At 34.0% G+C, this 20,814-nt stretch overlaps 1 protein-coding gene across 6 annotated transcripts in view; it reads left to right on the forward strand.

Moving 5' to 3' along the window:
* LOC126892156 (phospholipid-transporting ATPase ABCA3-like) overlaps positions 1-20,814 on the forward strand; it is a 361,018-nt gene that overhangs the window by 280,101 nt on the left and 60,103 nt on the right. For all 6 annotated transcript variants that reach the window (XM_050661619.1, XM_050661614.1, XM_050661615.1 and 3 more), the window contains exons 11-13: positions 5,246-5,463; positions 10,305-10,462; positions 11,106-11,227. In XM_050661619.1, the coding sequence (XP_050517576.1) occupies positions 5,246-5,463; positions 10,305-10,462; positions 11,106-11,227 (498 nt within the window). The remainder of the gene's footprint in view (positions 1-5,245; positions 5,464-10,304; positions 10,463-11,105; positions 11,228-20,814) is intronic.

A 20,814-nucleotide genomic window follows, 5' to 3' on the forward strand; every position in this document is an offset into this window, starting at 1 on the left:
AAAACTGCCTTATCGAAAAAATACCAAGAGCCAAAAAAGTTTTAAAAATATTGAGTTTAACTAATGGTATCACAATAATAATTTAATTCGAACGTACACAAAAGTTTGGGAGGGTTTAAAGAACAAAACCCTCTTAAAATTGTTATGGGGTGCACAAATTTCACTATAATTTTTCTTTAAGATACTCCTGCCATAAGAATGCCACATGTCTATTTTCAATAAAAAATCTCTAAGAGTTTTTGATATATTCAAAAAAATCGATTTTTATTTTGTAACTTCAAAGGGCTCTAACTTTTTTTATACGCATATTTGTACTAAGGTAAGTTAGGTTCGTTCGAACTATTTTTGGTCCTGGAATATGTGGTTTAATTTATGACCTGTATTTTTGTTACACCCTGTATAACCTGTTACTAGGCTAGTACTTACTAATATTGGTAAATTTTATTGGGGGATGGGTGAGGGGCGTCGCAAAAAAATAGCAAAGTCTCAAGGGCGTCACAGTACGAATGAGTTTGGGAAGCCCTGGTTTAACCAATTTTTGTTAACCAAATTCACAAAATTATTTTTTATCTACTCTATCTCATATTATGTAAAGTAAAGGTTTTATTGTGTGAAAATTGTAAATATAGATAGCAGTACATGAAAGGTTTAAAGTGTGTCTGAAGTAACAATGTATTTTAAATCGTTTTTACTTTTTCGCACTGTTTTTTAGCACACTCTCATATAATTAAACATCCTTAACTTTCGCCTTCGGGAGGAAATCAGACACGCCCTTGCAACGGCAACTGAAATGCTCACAAAACAGCGACCACGGAAGCAAAGATGGATGACAGAAGAAATATTGGATTTAATGGACGTCAACTAAAAAACAACAAATCTGTAGGAAAAGATGAAATACCAGCTGAGCTATTGAAGTTAATCAACGAGGAAAACTTCTTCTTGGACTATTTAATAATGTTTACAATACAGGGACTATCCCTAAAATATGGCTTGAATCAGTCTTCATACCACTGCCTAAAAAGAAGAATGCCAAATTATGCCAGGACTTCCGTCTTATAAGTCTATTAAATAACATTCTGAAGCTTTTCTTGCGTGTCATACAGAACAGAATATATTATAAAAAATGTGATGAGGTCACCGGTCAAGAACAATTTGGCTTCAGGAAAGGTATGGGGACACAAGAAGCAATATTCTGTCTTCAAACTCTGGCACAAAGATACAAAGATCAGCAAGCAGACCTTTTTATCTATTTCATAGATTTTGAGAAAGCGTTCGATAGGGTGAAGCACAAGACCTTGATAGAAAGATTGAACGACATCGGAGTCGACAAAAGAGATTCTAAAATTATAGAGGCTATTTATTGGAATCATACAGCAATCATAAAGACCAATGGTAATACGTCAAGGCCAATTGAAATACAACGAGGTGTTAGACAGGGTTGTGTGCTATCACCCATACTTTTAACGTCTACTCTGAGGTAATATTTGCAAACTCTTTATCGCATTCTTCAGAAGGAATCAGGATAAACGGGCAGAGAGTAAATAACATCCGGTATGCAGATGACACAGTATTAATGACTGATTCGAACCATAGTCTGCAGATACTGTTGGATAGGGTTACTGAGAGTTGTGAAAAAATGGGGATGAAGATCAATACTGCGAAAACCAAAGTTATAAGAATACCAAGGAACAAAAATTTACCTCTTTCAATAAATATGTGAAATACCAACAGCTTGAATAAGTAAGCCAATACAAATATCTTGGTTGCTGGTTCAACAATCAACTTGATTATAAACAAGAAGTCAAGAGCGAGAATAGAGGTAGCCTGACAGGGGTTTATCAAAATGAAAAGCTTATTTTGTAACAGTAGCATTAATATCAGCCTTAGATGTCGTTTTCTGCATTGTTATGTGTGGTCAATACTTTTGTATGGAACGGAGGCCTGGACACAACACAACACTGATGAACAAGTTGGATGCCTTTGAACTCTGGCTTTATAGAAGAGATTTGAAAATACCTTGGACAACCCACACCACCAACGAATATGTTCTGAGGAGAATAGGTTCAGATAGGGAACTGCTAAAAATCATTAAAGTCAGAAAAGTTAGCTACCTGGGACACATAATGAGAAACAAAAAGTACCGCCTCACGCAACTGATCATCCAGGGTAAGATTGAAGGAAAACGGGGTCCCGGTAGGCGCCAGATTTCATGGCTTACAAATATCAGAGACTGCACCGGCCTTGATTCAACATCTTTGTTTAGAGCCGCATTTGACAGAGACAGATTTGCTAGTGTAGTCGCTAACCTCCACTAAAGGAGATAGCACCACAAGAAGAAGAACTTTCGCCTTGTCATGGTGATGACATGTGAGCAATCAATTACAAAAAAAGTTTTGACAGTTTTGTGGTTTGACAGAAGCTTGAATTTTTAAATGCCAAAATGGTGCAATGGTGCATCTCACTCGCACTCACATTGATAGCTGCGTCAATACGCTCCTAGCACTCATTGTTAATAATTAAAAATAACCGCTTAGTAATAAAATAAAAACAAAAATTTCTTCAGTATCTTGTAGGGGAGTCGTTAAAATTCGTATGACAGTAATGACAGATGACTTTTGCATATTGTATACCTACCTAATTACTAAATCTGTAAAGTTTTGATTTATTTTGTATGAATATAATTGCGAAACACTACAGAATTTTACTTTTTTACATAAATTTTATTAATAATAAGATAAATTTTGTACAATATTTTTAATAATTAAAGTAAATAAATTTTAATTTCACTCAAATAAATAATCGATTCGTGCCATTGACCACTTACATTCAATCTCGGTTAATTTGATTAATAATCGCGGCAGGTAAAGTAACATTATTCTGTCAATACAACAAAGTGTTACTTTACTGCCGAAAATGAGGGCAGATGAGTACAATAATGGATGATATTAGTGACGTTTGGCGATAAACAATGATTTTAAACAAATTCGCTAAAATAATTTTCTCACTTCGTACAATTTTTTTTTTTAGATCCTTTGGGCCTTTTTTCTCTAAAATTGACTGTTGTCGAGTTATTAGCGACTAAAATTGTGAAAAACGCCAAAATAACCATTTTTAAGGTTTAATAACTCGGTTAAAGATAATTATTGTGAAAGTCGAGCGAGCGGCCGTGGAGTAACGGCATAATTGCTGGCCTCATACGCCAGTGTACGTGGGTTCGAGCCCTGCCAAAAGACAAACCATTTTCATTTCCAATAATGACACCGTCTCACCGTGCTTCGGAGAGCACGTTAAGCCGTCGGTCCCCCTGGGCTAGTGTACATCGACACTAGTTACTTGAAACAGGGTTAAAGATGTAATTGGCGCCGGAACTGTCCGAAAGGCAAAAATGCCATACGATATTATATATTATGAAAGTCAGAAACTAAAAAAAATCAAAAATTAAAGCTACCTCTATAAGATCCTGAAGAAATTTTTGTCATTATTTCATTAAGATATTATTTTTAATTATCAACAATGAGCGCTAAGCGTGTATTGAGGCGGCCGTCAATGTGAGTGCGAGTGAGACTCACCATTGGAAGGCAGGAATGGTGCATCTCTTTTGCACTCACCATTGACGGCCGCCTAATACGCACTTAGCGCTCATTGTTAATAATTAAAGATAAAGCTTAGTAATAAAATAGTGACAAAAATGTCTGCTGGATCTTGTAGAGGGGGCTATAAACTTTGGTTTGGTCACTTCCTGACTTTCATAATAATGGATTTTAACCGAGTTATTAAGCCTTGAAAATGGCTATTTTCGCATTTTTCAAATTTTAAATCGCGTATAACTCGACAACAATCAATTTTAGAGAAAAATCACAAAATACTTTTTTTGCTCAGAATAACCCAAATGATCTAAAAAAATATTGTTCGAAGTGAAAAAATTATTTTTGTGAATTTGTCTAAAAAAATTGTTTAAACAATTTATCGATCAAGGTACTGCCTGGCACCCAGTAGATTTGTTATAAGGACCTCTTTTTGAGTAAGTTTGTGCAAAAAAATCGAATCGGAGTAATTTACCTAACGGGGGCGACGATACAGCCTACACTAATTTGAACATTTCAGTAACATTTAATTTCTAGAATCGGCTATTTGTATGAATCAGAATCAACTTTTACTAAATGGCATTGGGAAGAGTATACTTTTCCTAGTTGGAGTCTACTTTTACTAGTAAATGTTGAATATAAATCTTCATTTTATATTTATAATCAACTTTTACTGAAACCAGCCGTTAGAGTTGACTCCAACTAGTTGGAGTCAACTCCAACTGGATAATCAACTTGAACTGTAACATATATATAAAGAACACTGGTGTTGAGTCTTATAATTTTGTATATAATTTCATGATTTTTAATACCCTATTTCATCTTCAACAATATCCCTAAGTGCGTCATAGGGTTCATTCTCAGAAAATTCTCCATATCGAGAATATTCTCGAGTATATTCTCTGATTTTTCATTCTCGAGAATTTTCCAACACTACTGACAGGAGAACTTGGGAAACTATACCCAGCCTCCATCCACGTTGGATCAAAAATCAACTACACAAAAACACAAATCATGACAAATCTGCTGTTAAGCGAAGAAACCATCTATATAAGTACTTGGGCATGACTTACATATAGAAAGAGATAATCAAACGTGGGAATTAAGCCGCCGCATAGGACTCATTTGGGTGGCATTCGGCAAGCTGAGCTATGTCCTTAAGTCAGAACTGCCTATGTGTCTCAAAAGAAATGTCTTTGATCAGTGCATGTTGCCAGTACTTACATATGATGCAGGAAGTTTAACAGTAGCCAAGAAAATATGAAATAAAATTTATGTTACCCAAAGAGGAGACCGCTCGATGTTAAGCATTTCTCGTAGGGATCGGATTACGAACAAGGAAATAATATGGAGAACAGGAGTGACATATGCTATAGAAAGAATTATGACCCGTAAGTGGAACTGGGCGTAGCACATAGCTGGAATGTCGGATAACAGGTGGACAGAGCGAATAATACACTATCCAGGGATTGTGTATCCTCCTGAATTGAAAGCAAGCAAAAACCCCAATTTTTACTTTTAATATTTTTCTTATTTATCATGCCAAATGCTTTGATGAGATTTTCTCTGTTCTGTGTTTTTTGGGGAAAGTAAGGGGTGTGATAGGGGCAATAGTAACAAGGATGTGATACTTATTCTGTAATAAATCGATATAATTTTAGGACGTACTATACTTCTTACAACTCATTTTATGGACGAAGCTGACATCCTTGGTGATCGTATTGCAATTATGGCTGGTGGACAGCTACAATGTTGTGGATCAAGTTTTTTCCTCAAGAAAAAATATGGTGCTGGTTACAGTCTTATTATGGACAAGTCACAAGAATGTGACCCTAGACGAGTTACACAGCTGTTGAAAAAGTATATACCAGACATTGAGGTAAGGATGGAAAAGCTGATAAAATATGCGACTGTAACTTTTGATCTCTTTGTTTTTGTTTATTTTCTTATGCCTGGTTGCATCAACAGATTTCTTACCCTTAAGGTATGCCTTAAATTTACGAAACATACGTGTTGCATCATCTTAGATCAATTTTCAGCTTACCACAATCGATTGCCACGTGGATTGCATCTTATACTTCGTCTCTGTATCTAATAATAGTATCGGCCCCATCTATCGGCTGAACTAGGCTAAACTGGAGCTTAAGATTTGTTGGTGCAACAAAGCATTAATTTCATTTCCAAAGTTTAGTTTTATATTCTATCATCAACAATCTGTGATCACTATCACTAACTTGCACCTGGCAAAGTTTTGGCTGATTTTATTTGATTTTTTACACCCATCATTTAATGTCCAGGTGTACTACAATCTCCGAATATGTTGTTGGTAGATAGTGATTTTAATGACACGGTTGTTACTAGTGTAAAATTGAAGCAGACGTTCGTCTCGCTTATTCCGGTTTCCGATACCAAAATTTCCAACAAGGTTACCATCACTGTTCAATCACTCTACCAATATTTTTTTAAACATCCTTTATTTACTGCAATCTGTTTTTACAATAAACAAAACAATAAACAATAGGTTTATCACATTAACATAGTGGAAATCCATCCAGTGATGAAAATCCTTTACGATACATTATCTAGTAAAAATATCTGAGATCTAAATAACAATTTACAAAGACATATTTTACAAACATATAAAAAAAACATCAATAGTTCAAATACACACACATTAAATTATATAGTCTACGTTTCAGTAATTACAAGGACAGAAAGGTCTAATGGGTCACGGCGTTTTAGTCTTCCTCTCCTCGGTCGCTTTGCGCGAGCGTATTTGGATGCTTCAGTAGTCTATTTTTGTAGGTTCAACTGAGTGAGACAACGGTGTCTTTAATGTTTTGGATCTGAAGGTCTCGATGTATAATATAATTAGGCACATACCACGGTGCGTTGGTAATATGTCTCAAGACTTTTGATTGAAAACGCTGAAGTTTCAGTAAATGGGAATTAGATGCTGTACCCCATATCTGAATACCGTAAGTCCAAACTGGCTTTAGGATAGACTTATACAATAATAATTTATTGTATAGACTTAATTTGGAGTTTTTGTCAATGAACCAATACATTCTCCTGTATATTATTCCTAGTTGTAGTCGTTTTTTCCAGATGTGCTTTCCCCAATTTAGTCGGCTGTCAAAATGTATTCCTAAGTATTTAACATCATTTCTTGTGGGTATGATGGGATTGTTTATATGCACATATGGTACACTTTCCCTGCATAAAGTGAATGTTATATGTGCAGATTTGCTGCCATTTACTTTAACTCGCCACAGTTTTAACCATTTCTCTAAACCATTTAAATGATGTAAATTTTGGCACGCTGTAACTGGAGCCGAGCTAGAGGCCATTATAACAGTATCATCTGCGTATGTAGCAATTGTGCTGTTTGCTGTTGTGGGAATATCTGCTGTGTAGAGTAAGTATAATGTTGGTCCCAATATACTGCCCTGGGGTACTCCTAATAGAATTGGAGTTATACTTGATACTGCTTCATTATGTCTAACCTGGAAGTATGGATTGGTAAGATAGGATCTCAGAAGTGTATACAGAGGATGGGGAAAATGAGTTTTTATTTTAGATAGCAGCCCATCATGCCATACCTTATCAAATGCTTGTGAGACATCCAAAAAGGCTGCAGTGCAGTATTCTTTCTTTTCAATTTCATCTCTTGCTACCTTGGCAACCCTATGTACCTGCTCAATTGTTCCATGTTGTTGCCTGAATCCAAACTGGTACTCCGGTATCAACTTTTGTCTCTCGATTATAGGATTCAGTCTTTGAAGGAGTAACCTTTCAAATATCTTAGAGATAATGGGAAGCAAACTGATTGGACGATAAAATGATAGTTCGTGCGGATCTTTATTTGGTTTCGGTATTAGAATAATTTGTGCCATTTTCCATTGAAACGGAAAATAGCCTAACTTTATGATAGCGTTGAATATGTACATAACCAGTCGAAGTCATTCTTCAGGTAAGTTTTTGCAGATTTTTCCCGATATTAAATCATACCCTGGAGCTTTTTTGATATTAAGATTTTTAACTAAATCTTTAATTTCATTTATTTTGATATTTTCAATAGGAGGTGACATCTGGTAGGGTACCTCTAAGCTCTTGTGAATGAATTCTTCTTCTTCCGTAGGGACAATTCTGGGATGAGGTTGAAAAACCTGCCTGAGATGATTAGCGAAAGCTTGGTCTTTATCGTCATCTGCCTTGGCCCAATCACCATCTTCCTTTCTGATGGGTCCATCATGCTTGATCTGATGTTTAAGTTTTTTTGAGAGTTTCCAAATAGAGTAATTTGTGTCATCCGTCGCAGTGAGACCTTCAAGAAATTCATTTATGCCTTGATCTTTGTAATTGTGTAGTTCTCTTTTAATCATGCGAGTGGCCCTATTCAGTTGATCTAAACGGGAACTGGTGTATGTTTTCAAAAGACTGATAGTGTGTAAATAAATTTATTAAATCAGCTAAGTACTTTCAGCATATTAATGCCATCATCAGAGCTATCGTCTTATAGGTGTAAAAACCTCAAAAGAAGAGAAAACTTCGAACAAACACATTCTATAGTTTAAAATAAACCCAGGGATATAACCACTGGTTAGGGTAAAAACCCTTAACCTTCGAGTGGTAACGTACGGTCCCTGACACCGACGTAATGGATTTTTCGCGGTAAAACTCAAATGCGCTTATTTTTTTGTCCGCGCGGCCAGGTAGCTTTCAAATTCTCATCAAACTATTTCGTCTTGAAAAATCTATGGCCAAGTGTGGATAGTTCATATGTTATTTGACCTGACGGTGTGAGAGACCGAGGTTACCATTTATGTTATACTTAACGGTAAGTTTTTGTCGTTTTTGGTCCATAGTCAGTTTAAATAATAGATGTTAATTTTAGGAGTTGTATGTAAATATTGATTATGAAAGAGAACAAATCAGGTTGCAACAACTTTTTGACGAAATTGTTGCTAATTTCGAACCAGAACCGTACAGTGCGGTGCAGTGGAGTGTATAAAAAATGAGGAAACAAACGGACAATAATTTCAGTTTGTGTTGGACATTTGTTGAATAATTTTATTTTTTTTGTGACATTTCAACCCTTGTTATGTTTGTTGATATTTTGTATTCAAAAACTTGACATGTTTTTGTAAATTGTTTATCAATTATGTTAGTATCAAAAAGAAGACACTTTTTTTAATGTGCATTTTTGTCCCGAATATAAATAAATATTGATCATTTCTTACTATATTGTTATTTAAATATAGTTATATTAAACATTTAGTCACATTAAAATATTAACACAAAATCACAACCTAAGATATTCATTATTAAAAAAGTCGGTGTCGTAGACCGACGTTACCAACTATGTTACAAGAATTGACGTTACCGGCGGAAGGTTAAATGTTTAAAAAATAAAACAGTATTTTTCTATTCTATTCAGTTGAGTTTTGTCCCCAGGAGATCTGGAAGTTTGCCATTGTTTTCTTAGTTTTCTCTTTTCGTTGATTAGGATTTTTATATGGTGTGGATATGGTGCATAGTTATTCCTCTAATTTAGATCTGGGGTTGCTCTCCAAGCTGCCTGTTGAATGATTGTTGTAAGGTGATGGACTGCTTCCTCAATATTTTCATTTGTTTTAAGAGGAAGATTTAAATTAATTGCATTTTGAATGTTAGTCTGAACAGACCCCAATTTGTTTCATGATTTGAAAGGGAGGGGTGTTTATTTGTATTGCATACATGTTCCATCACATCAATAAATATGGGAGAATGGTCCGAGGAAAGGTCAAAGGATGGTTTAATATTTAAAAATTTACGAAACATACGCGTTGCATCATCTTAGATCAATTTTCAGCTTACCACAATCGATTGCCACGTGGATTGCATCTTATACTTCGTCTCTGTATCTAATAATAGTATCGGTCCCATCTATCGGCTGAACTAGGCTAAGCTGGAGCTTAAGATTTGTTGGTACAACAAAGCATTAATTTCATTTTCAAAGTCTAGTTTTATATTCTATCATCAACAATCTGTTATCACTATCACTAACTTGCACCTGGCAAAGTTTTGATTGATTTTATTTGATTTTTTACGCCCATCATTTGATGTCCAGTTGTACTACAATCTCCGAATATGTTGTTGGCAGATAGTGATTTTAATGACATGGTTGTTACTAGTGTAAAATTGCAGCAGACGTTCTTCTCGCTTATTCCTCTTTCCGATACCAAAATTTCCAACAAGGTTACCATCACTATTCAATCACACTACCAATTTAACCATAAATTTTCCGAGAATAATAATATATTTTTGACCCAAGATTTTAATTATTGTTTTCTCCAGTAGTTTGTAGAAGTCTTTGATTTCGTTTCCTTGTGCTGCTAACGAATGAGCATAAATTTAAGTCGCCCACTAATAAGTTACACCTTATATTTATGGTGAATTATGATATGATTAATTTGGTACTGCATTTGAAAAGGAAACAATAAAAAATATTCAAAACATAGTGTTCGGGATTTTTACTTATGCGAAGATTGTGGCATGTTGGGATTTTGGCATGTCGAGATTTTGGTATGTGGGATTCTGGCATGTTGGGATTTTGGCTGTCGGGATTTTGGCTGTCATGGTTTTGGCTGTCGGGATTTTGGCTGTCGGGATTTTGGGTGCCACCGACAAACATGAATATAGGTAAGCATATAAAATAATTGTTTATCTATTTTTCAGATAAATAGTAACGTAGGTTCAGAATTGACGTATCTGCTGGTAGATGATCATGTCCATGTATTTGAACCTATGCTTAGAGAACTTGAAACTGAATCCGAGATGTTGGGAATTAGAAGCTATGGTATTTCGCTGACGACACTAGAAGAAGTATTTATGAAGTAAGAATATATTCTGATTAATTATTTAGTATAATTTTTTAGTAGATACAAATAACTCGCCTGTAGTAAAGTATTTTCATTGTTGTAACTGTGGCTTAAAATATGTAAACAGTAATCACATTTTAAAGTCATATAGTGTCGTATCTGCATATTCATCTGGATTCAGTCAATACCTTGTTATTTTATACTCCTCTGTGGCTCCGTAGTAAGAGAGCTTAGCTTTGGACACAAGGATTGTAAGTTCGAATTCCAGCTGAATAGGAATTTTTTCTTCCTTAAAAATTTAATAAATTAAAATAATTTGTATCCTTGTGGGACCGGTACTCACCGGATCAAACGCAGGCGTTCAGATATAATTAACGTCTCTTTGTAAAGACAAAGGAGTCAACTTTACTAGGTAAAAAGACATTCACTCAACACACACTACACATTACTCTATAATCTGATTGCGATTGGCTGAATGATTGATATCTATGCCATTAAAAAATCCTGTTTTTTGTTAAGAGTACTTCAACAGGCAAGAATTTTCATAATTTTATTCATGAAACTGTGAAATAAACGGTAGTAAGTGATAAAATAAGAACTGAAAAAATTGTGTAGAACGCTCTGGCTCTAGTAATAATGTTTATTAATTTTTTATTAGAGTTGGAGCAGACCATGGTCAAGAGGAAATGTACAATCATGAACATGGCAACATTGTTCAGAATGGGACTGCACAAAATGGATTTACCAATGGGATAAACGGGACACACAAAACTAACAATGGTAAGTAATTAAAAAAAAAATAAAAAATCGAAAACTCATAAAATATAGTCCCAATTATTGGATTTGCTTATGTTTAAAAGAAAACCGTAAAAATGTAAAAGGCAGTAAGGTTTTTTTGGACATCTTGGATATTAGTGCACCCTATGTAACGCACAGCTGAATCTTATGTTTGTGCGTCACAGTGTTGCCATGCCATTTCTTTCATAATTTCAATCAATGTTAAATGTTCACAAGAATAATAGAATAAGAACGTTTTCGTCTCCGTTATTATACTAGGTAGAATGACAAATAAGGTGTCAAATGAAAGCTTATAATCCAAGGATAGTACTAAAGGTGAGCAATTAGACCTAGATTGTCTGTCCCTCAAAAAATAAGCGTTATATTGGGGATTTTGTATGTCGACATTAAAAGTTGCACTATTTTTTTTTTCTATAAAACATTTTGATCTAAAACTTACCAGAAAACTTCTTTGTACACTCTACTTTCAAATAAACGTGATTAAGAAGCTAAATCTTAAACTTCGTCACACAACTTTTGCGATTAAACTTTGCAATGCACAAATCCGCATCTTTTTTTTTGAAATATTCATAACCTTTATCATGATAAGAATAAAAACTTGAAGCAGGTACCTTTGTCTTCAGAAATATTAGAGCTATAAAGTGTAAAAATTTTAGAAAAAAATATTAAAATGGAACAGAGTTGTAGCGAGGTAAACGCAAAAAACGTGATTTAATTTTTTTTTAATTTTTAGGTTAAAACTGAGATTTTGACAATGTTCCCCTACATAAAATTCAAAATAAACCTAATTTGCGTTTTCAGCACCCTCGAAAATATAAAGTATGAATAAAATTAGCCATTCACCCATCCGTGGTCAGTATCTCGAAAACTAAGCGCTTTTTTGAGGGTGTCCCGCTCGTGTATAATATCACAAAAAATTGTAATGTGATAGTATGAAAAAATAGAAGACACGGCAACGGTGTTACAAGTGATGGTCGGATCCAATGCCAAAATCTACACAGACATATTAGGGTGCACTAATATCCAAGATTTCCGGTTTTTTCAAATGAAATGCAGATTGAGAGGGGCGTCAGGCACTGCTGTGTCCTGTCTCCTACCTTGTTCAATCTGTATTCAGAGGAAATAATCCAGAAAGCACTAGAAGATCTAACTACGGGAATAAAAGTAAATGGTCGACCAATCAATAATATACGGTTTGTAGACGACACCATTTTATTAGCGGAATGTATTGAAGATTTGCAACAAATGGTTGACAGAGCTGTAGAAGTCAGCGAAGAAAACAACATACTGAATAAGATAAGACTTCTGAGATGCTACATGTTCTCCATATTATTTTATCAGTTGGAGGCTTAGACATCAAAGAAAGATGTTTCAGACAGATTAGAAGCCTTCGAGTTATGGGCCTACAGAAGTGTGTGTGTGTGTGTGTGAGTGTGAAAAAATGGCTTGGATGCGGGTCCGTTAGCCACAGATTTTTATTTTATTTTTACCTCAATTTATTAGTTTTGTTATATTCCCACCTATCTGACTCAAATGACTATATTTGTTTCTTTCAAGTAGTTTATGAGTAATTTAAATATTTCCATTTTATGACAACTTAGTAGATATTCTATACTAATTGGAAAATGAACTTGTGTTTGTCGTAAATTGTAATACAATTGATTTATATATCTCTCGTTAATTTTGCATTCAAAGAAAATATGGTTCAAATCTCTAATCGAAACATTATCACAAAAACAGACTGATGAATTAACTATTCCTAATTTGTGCAGATGTGCCTCATATTTTCCGTGTCGAGTTTTTAATCTGACGGTAGTAGAAATATCTTGCTTTGGCAGGTTATACTTAAATATGTATTCAGGTGGCGGAGGAAGTTCTTGATGTAAAGAAAAATATAAATTTTTTGATATGCTTGAAATATTTTTCCATTGTTTTTTCCATATTTTATTTATTCTATCTTTGACGTCATTTATTGCATCTGTCGATAAGATCTGAGTTAGGATCTCACCATTTTTTATTGCATCTTTGGCCAACTCATCCACTTTCTCATTACCCAGTATACCGGCATGCCCTTTTGCCCATATAAATACTACTTCCACTTTAGACAAATTATTTTTTATATTACATAAAATTTTTGATTTGTATGAATTAAAATCAGTGTTTTGAATTGCATATATTGCAGATCTGGAGTCTGTTATTATCACAGCTTTTTCAATATTATTCTCTTTGATCCATTCTAGAGCTTTTTCGATGGCTATAATCTCAGCTGTAAAAATACTACTAATACTAGATAATTTATAATTATTATGTTGATGGGTATTTTGCACATACATAGCACATCCTACTCCTGTTTGATTTTTAGAACCATCTGTGTAAATTACTGTATAATCCACAAAGTCGCTCAGTATAGATTTTACTAACATATTATTTAAATGATTTGATTCTGTATATTTAGGAATTATGATTCTTGTTTTTTTTATCAAAGTTTTATACGGAAATTTATAAATTGGTAATAATTTACTGTTGTGTAAATCTGTATATTTCCTGGTTTCAATGAATGCATCTGTTAGTGGTGGTGAATTTTTTATTCTCCAATATTTGCTAGTTAAATTTTCCATGTTTAATAAAGCCAGACTTGTTAAAAGGTCTGACTCAGTGTTTCTTAGCTTTATGCAGTATTTTTGAGCTAAAAATTGTCTACGTAAATTTAATGGGATTTCATTACACTCTGCTAGCATAACGTTTGTTGGAGTCGATATCATTGCACTTAAACATATTCTCAAGCATCTGTATTGTATCCGATCTAATATTTTTAAATTCGTATTGCTTGCTGATCCATATATCCAACACCCATAGTCCACGACTGACCGAATACAAGCATTGTAGAACAATAAAGCTGTTTTGGGGTCTGCACCCCATTTTCTGTTGGTAATACACCTTAGTATATTTATTTTTTTTTTCACACTTACCTTTGATGTATTGAATATGTTTAGTCCACAGAAGTTTATTATCTAGTACTATCCCTAGATACTTATACTGATTCACCACTGGTATAGTACGCCCACTCGAGGTTACGTTTCCCGGTGCGCGCAACCTATGCCTGGTGAAAAACATAATATTGGATTTTTCTGTGGACATTGTCATATTATTTTCATTTGTCCATTGTATAATAATTTCAACTATATGCCTCAATGACCGTAGATAGTCGTCGTAGGTTTTTTGGATGGAGTATATACAGATATCATCTGCATATTGTAAACATTTAAGGTTTTCGTCAAACAAACTATGAATACTAGCAGAATATAAATTGAATAATGTTGGACTTAATACTGAACCCTGTGGCAGACCTTGATTTACAACTCTTGGTCCGTGTAGTATATTTCTATGATCTTTTATCCATATTGTTCTATTAGTATATAGATTTAATATATTATTACAGATTTCATTATTGAAACCAACTGAACACATTTTATATTTTAGTATGTTAAGATCTACTGAATCATAAGCTCCTTTTATATCCAGAAACAAACAAACTAGGTACTCATTTTTAGACAACGCAATTTGTATATCTGTAACTAGCTTCGTTACTACATCCAATGATCCAAGGCCTCGGCGAAATCCATATTGTGTACTAGGTAAAATACAATTTGATTCTAAAAACCATTCTAGTCGAGCTTTGATTAATCTTTCGAAGGTTTTACTTATACACGACATTAAAGAAATTGGTCGATATGACTTAGATAAATTTTTGTCTTTGTTAGCTTTTAATAATGGTTGTATGATATATTTTTTAAAATGATCTATGTAATGCTCTCCTACCCACCAACTATTGAAAACTTTAAGTAATTGCTCCTTAGCTATTATGGGTAAATTATAAATAAATTCATAGGTAATAAAATCATAGCCAGGAGTACTATTCTTCGTTGTTTTCATTGCAACCTCCAAATCTTCAAGATCAAACGGAGTTTGAAGCTCATTGCAATCTATTACATGCATATTATTATCTATTGTCTTTAATATATTTGGTACATAAGTCGGTGCATATGTATCTAATAATTCCTCAATAATTGATTGCGTTAGTGGAGGTTTTTTGTAAGTGTTATTCTTATTTGATATTTTTTTAATAAAATTCCAAATTTTTGATATAGGTGTGTTTTTATTTAGTTGATTGATAAATTCTACCCAACATTTTTTTTGTTTTTGTCTAAATAGTAGTTTACACTGTGCTTGTATTTTGCGTAGATCTATATAATTTTGAAAATTTGATACTCTATTATACTTCTTTAAAGCATCTCTTCTATCTCTCACTTTCTCGTCGCAATCTCTATCCCACCACACTGCTTTTGTGGTTTTCTTACTAGCGGCTGTGCGACATTTCATTGCCTCACCAGCTGCTTTATTAATATTAGAGACTAACTGTTCAAAATTGTCTTCAGTGGAAGTGAAATTTTCATTTTCCATGCTGTGTGTTAAAATATTTTGATAGTGTTCCCAGTTGGCCGAAGATTCAATCCATTTTCTACTTGGTTGTATTATGCTGTTATTATATCTCCTTGTTAAGATTGTACTTATGGGAAAGTGGTCTGAGCCTAGGGTATCTTCTAAAGGATTCCATCCTATGTAACCGATCAAGCTTGGTGAAATAAGTGTTAGATCAACTGGAGAAGGATTTTCATTTGGTCTAGTAATTTTTGTAGGTCTACCATCATTTACAACGATAAAATTAAGATTTTCTAGAGCGTCTGCTAAATTTTTACCTTGAATATTGTCATGCACCGAGCCCCATATGCTATGATGTGCATTGAAGTCCCCACAAATTATACTTTCTCCTTGTATTTGTGTAAATATGTTCGTCCAATCATTTTTAGTAGCTTGTACATTTGGTGGTTTATATATACATATGATTGATATTTTGAGGTCTTCTATATATATTGCACAAATTTCTATTTTTGTATTAAAGTTGTTTCTAAATTTTATTTCAGAATAACAAAAATGATTTTTTATAAGTATTCCTACGCCGCCATATCCATCTGCTCTACTTTTATTTATAAAATTATAGTTATTTAATCTAAAACTTTGGTTAGGTGATAACCAAGTTTCATTTAGTGCAATTAAATCAACGTTTTGTGTTTGGTTTATATGATTTAAGAGATTTGGTTTATTTTTTATTATAGACTTTGCATTCCACTGTAATATATTAAACTCCTTATTCATTTTGTTGATTTCCATTATCTTGTTGAATAGATCCTAATAAAATTTTTAGTTCATTTTGTGTGTCTTTTATAACCTGCATTTCTGTAACATCTAAATTAAGTTTTTTATATATATTTTCGAATATTATAGGTAGTTTTTGCATTACTATCATTTCTAATTTTTCCTTGTATATCTGAAAGTCTTCTCTGTGAGGATTCAGCAAGATTGAATTATTTATTTTAATTTTGTTTTGAAAATTTGGTGTTTCTTCTATAATAATCGGTGAAATAGCTTTACGCTTTTTTGGTTGTGATTGTGGTCGGGGTACCCAATTTTTATTTGAACTGGTTGGTGTAGATGATATGTCAGAGTTATCAATTTGACTCATTTGTGGAAAATTTTCCAAATTATTTAATACATCAAATCTATTATTAGAAGTTACTTTGGAGTAACTGCTATTTTTTTCTAATAATTCCGCTTCCTTAAAAGATAAATTTTTTTGTGACATAATCTTTTTTATATTTACCTGCTGCAAATATTTGGGACAATTTTTGGAAATAGACTGGTGTCCATTTGTTTCACAATGTATGCAATATTCTTCTTTTGTGCATTCTTGACTGTCTGCATTTTCGTGAATTTGGCCACATCGTTTACATTTATTTGTGGTACTTCTACAGTATTTTGCCGTATGTCCAAATCTTATACATTTGAAACACTGTACCACCGGATAAATATATGGTTCTACTACAAACCTGACCAAATTTATTTTTACATATTGTGGTAAATTATTACCTAAAAATGTCACAATAAGCATTTGTCTAGGTACATATTGTACCTCATTATCTGAGCCTAGTATTTTCTTCGTCATTCTTTTTACCTGTACTACTTTTCTTTCGCTCTCAATATTATCTAATATATATTTGTCAGTTAAAAACGTGTCAATTTCTTTGATTATACCCTTCTTGTGGTTAAAAAACATAGGGATGTAAGCGATTAAATTATTTTTTTTTAATAACCTCATGTTCAATGATTTTATTTGCTGTATGGGATGTTTTAAATATAACTTTTACTTTGTTTCTACCTATTAATTTAATGTCAGCAACCTCGTTTTTAAAATTAGAATTATTAAAAAGAAAATGACCTACTTTTACTGGTGATAAACGATAACTATTATCTACTGGTTCAACAATGACATAAAAGGGACCTATATCTATTGCTGCATACCTGTTCTGGATATCATAAACTTTACCATTATTTTTTGTTATATCCATTTCTGAGTTTATTACGCTTCTATCAGGTGGATCCTCTTTAGGCGGGGGCTGATCCCCGCCTATTTTATCGTCCATATTATCTTAATACTATAGTATAATAAAGTTTTCAATACCTGACCTAATCAGAAGAAATAAATTGTCAGTAAACTATTCTAAACTGCAAATAACAAATTAAAAAACCAAACGGGAACACAAACCAACACACTATCTACTAAAAAACCGCCAAAATTCAATATTTTCTGTAAGAGATCCAAAAATTATTATAACTTTGGCATTTGTCAACTTGACACTGGGCCTACAGCAGGATATTAAGAATAAGTTGGGTGGAGATAGTCACGAATGTCCAGGTGTTGAGAAGAATGTGAAAAGAGAGGTTTTAAATACAATTACAATTAGAAAAATTCAATATCCGGGAGACACCATGAGGAGCGACAGTTATAACTTGTCGCAGTTAATAATACAAGAAAGAATACACGGTAGAAAGAGTCGTGGAAGAAGACGCATCTCCTGGTTAAACAATTTGAGAGCTTGGTTTGACTGCCATGATGATTCTTCTCCTTCTTAGAGGAGATGGCACATGAAGAAGAAGAAGAAAAGAATAAAAACCAGGTAATTCGTTCAAAGGAAAACGAAAACACAGTCCTCTTTTTGCATCTTGCCGAACGATAAATTCGTGACAAGAGAATTCCATTTCAACACTATTCAGCCTATGTCTTCTTCGACCGATATCTCTAAGGAGAAACTGCCAGCAGATCCAAGAATCGAGACCTTGAAGCTCCCTACCAGGACTTCCGACGAAAGATGTTGAATACCTTCAACGAGCCATCTATTCTTTCCTATTTAACAGCGCAGCTCCTATTTAACTGCAACCCCAGGTCGACGAACCAACCAGATGCAGGGACATAATCAACTTGATGTCACAGCCAACCTGAAGGTCAATCTGAGACTTCACATCTTCCAGACGAAATCCATGTTGAAGAGGGCCGTCACCAACACCAGTATAGAAATGGACCACGAGAAAGAGAGAAAAACAGCTGAAGCCACCAACCGGTAGTAAAACCATCAATGAATGGAGATACAGAGGCAACCGACTCGACCACCAGCTTCTTCCAACCGCAGGAGACCTAGTCCCAATTCAGGCAAAGGAAGTCATCTAGCCCACCAAACCTAAGGAGGTCTAGCCTACACCGAAGGATGTCAGCTATTCCAGGCTACCAGGGAAACGCCCACATGGGCACCAAATCAGCAACCCCGTTAACGTGGTGCTCCAACTGAACCCCATGGAAAGTATCATTCACACGGAAATAGTTTTGTAGTCCTCTGGCTCAGTGTCTCTTATTTTATTTAATAACCAACCATGAGAGTACTTTTCACGTTTTTTCAACTACTTCTTCATCCATCGTTTACGTTGAAACAAAATAAGCGATGGACTACCTCAGCTAATTGAAATAATATTCGAAAATATTACCTCAATCATCCAAGATAGCCATAGTTACACCCTTAGCTTAGCTCAGTCACTCAGGTGTGTGTTCGTCTTGACCTAATCTTAGAAATGGACTATGAAGATTCGGAATGGAAGCAAACAAAATATTATTTTTAAATAATCATGTTTATTGTTCATAAAAATATAATAAAAATATGACTTGTAAAATTTCATTAACAAATATATTCAAATTCTTGCCAAAAACTAACAATTCTGCATTATGCTTATGGATTTTGGTATTGATGGTAACTTCTTGATGTAAAATGGTACTGCTGTGGACTTCTCTTGACCTGGGCAGATGTTGTGGCCCTAGGTCAGTACAGTTGCAGATGTTGGATGCTGTAGTCTGGATGTCATGGTCTCACGTTGTTATTTCGCCGTAGTTCCATCACCGGTGAGGTAGGCTTGAAGCTGGAGGCTCCTGGAGGGAGAAAAGTTGATTCTTATCCCAAAAACTATAAGATAAAAACACATATCAAACATCAAGAAGAAAAACCAAAATGTACCTTTGCCAAATAGTATTCAGAAACTAGTAGATGGCAAGGGTAAGTTAAATGGAATTTAGATGAGGAGAATAGTTAAAATTTTGATTACTAAACGTGCATACATGTAAATTAAAAAGATATATTTACAACTAAACTATCAGAACACATGGTCTGACATTGGAGGTTAGATATAAAAAATATTAGAAAAACTGTAAGATGTAGAAATGTAATTACAAGAAAAAATATTAATGATTTCTTACCCCAAGAGAAAGATGATTTGAATAAAAATGATTTATTTTTCACATTACATGCCTTTTATAAGATTACCACCACCGCCATTTGGAGAATTGAAATGACAGCGAGTAGGGATGAGGGCATGTTCCGTATTGAAAAACAGATACTTGGAGAGTAAAGGTATACGGGGTACGTTCAGTATGTTCAGTTGATGATTTAAAGAGATATAGTAAATAGAAGATAATAAAAGGAGATAATAAAATGATAATAAAACAGGATAATAAAAGAGGGCGCCAACGAGTTTTTAAGGAAGAAAACTAGTAAAACAAATAGAAGAAATAAAATTAACATGAAGTAAAACTCCCTCACTGAAAGAAAGGCTCACCAACTGATTGTAATAACTACCGCACTATAGCCCTGATCTCCCACGCAAGTAAAGTCCTTCTAACTATAATTAACGAGAGATTAAAATCAATACTTTTACCACAGATCCCACAAGAACAATGTGGATTTGTCCCTGGAAGAGGCACACGAGAACAAATTCTTAATCTCAGACAAATTATAGAAAAATCTAGAGAATTTAATCTAGAAAAATATTTGTGCTTCGTCCACTACTCGAAAGCGTTCGATAATATAAAGTGGCATAAAATGTAGGAAATACTGAGAGACATGGGTACCCCCGAACATCTAATATACCTGCTGAAACAACTGTATATCAACAACACAGCAAACGTAAGAGTCAACAACACATACTCCGATAATTTTAAACTAAAAGCCGGTGTTCGTCAAGGATGTATTATCTCTCCCACGTTATTCAATATATATAGCGAGCACATCATGCGCATTGTATTCGACGGATGGCTAGGAGGAATATCAGTCGGAGGCCGAAAAATCAGCAATCTC

Source organism: Diabrotica virgifera, chromosome 9, assembly GCF_917563875.1.
Source record: "Diabrotica virgifera virgifera chromosome 9, PGI_DIABVI_V3a".
Lineage (NCBI taxonomy): Eukaryota > Metazoa > Arthropoda > Insecta > Coleoptera > Chrysomelidae > Diabrotica > Diabrotica virgifera.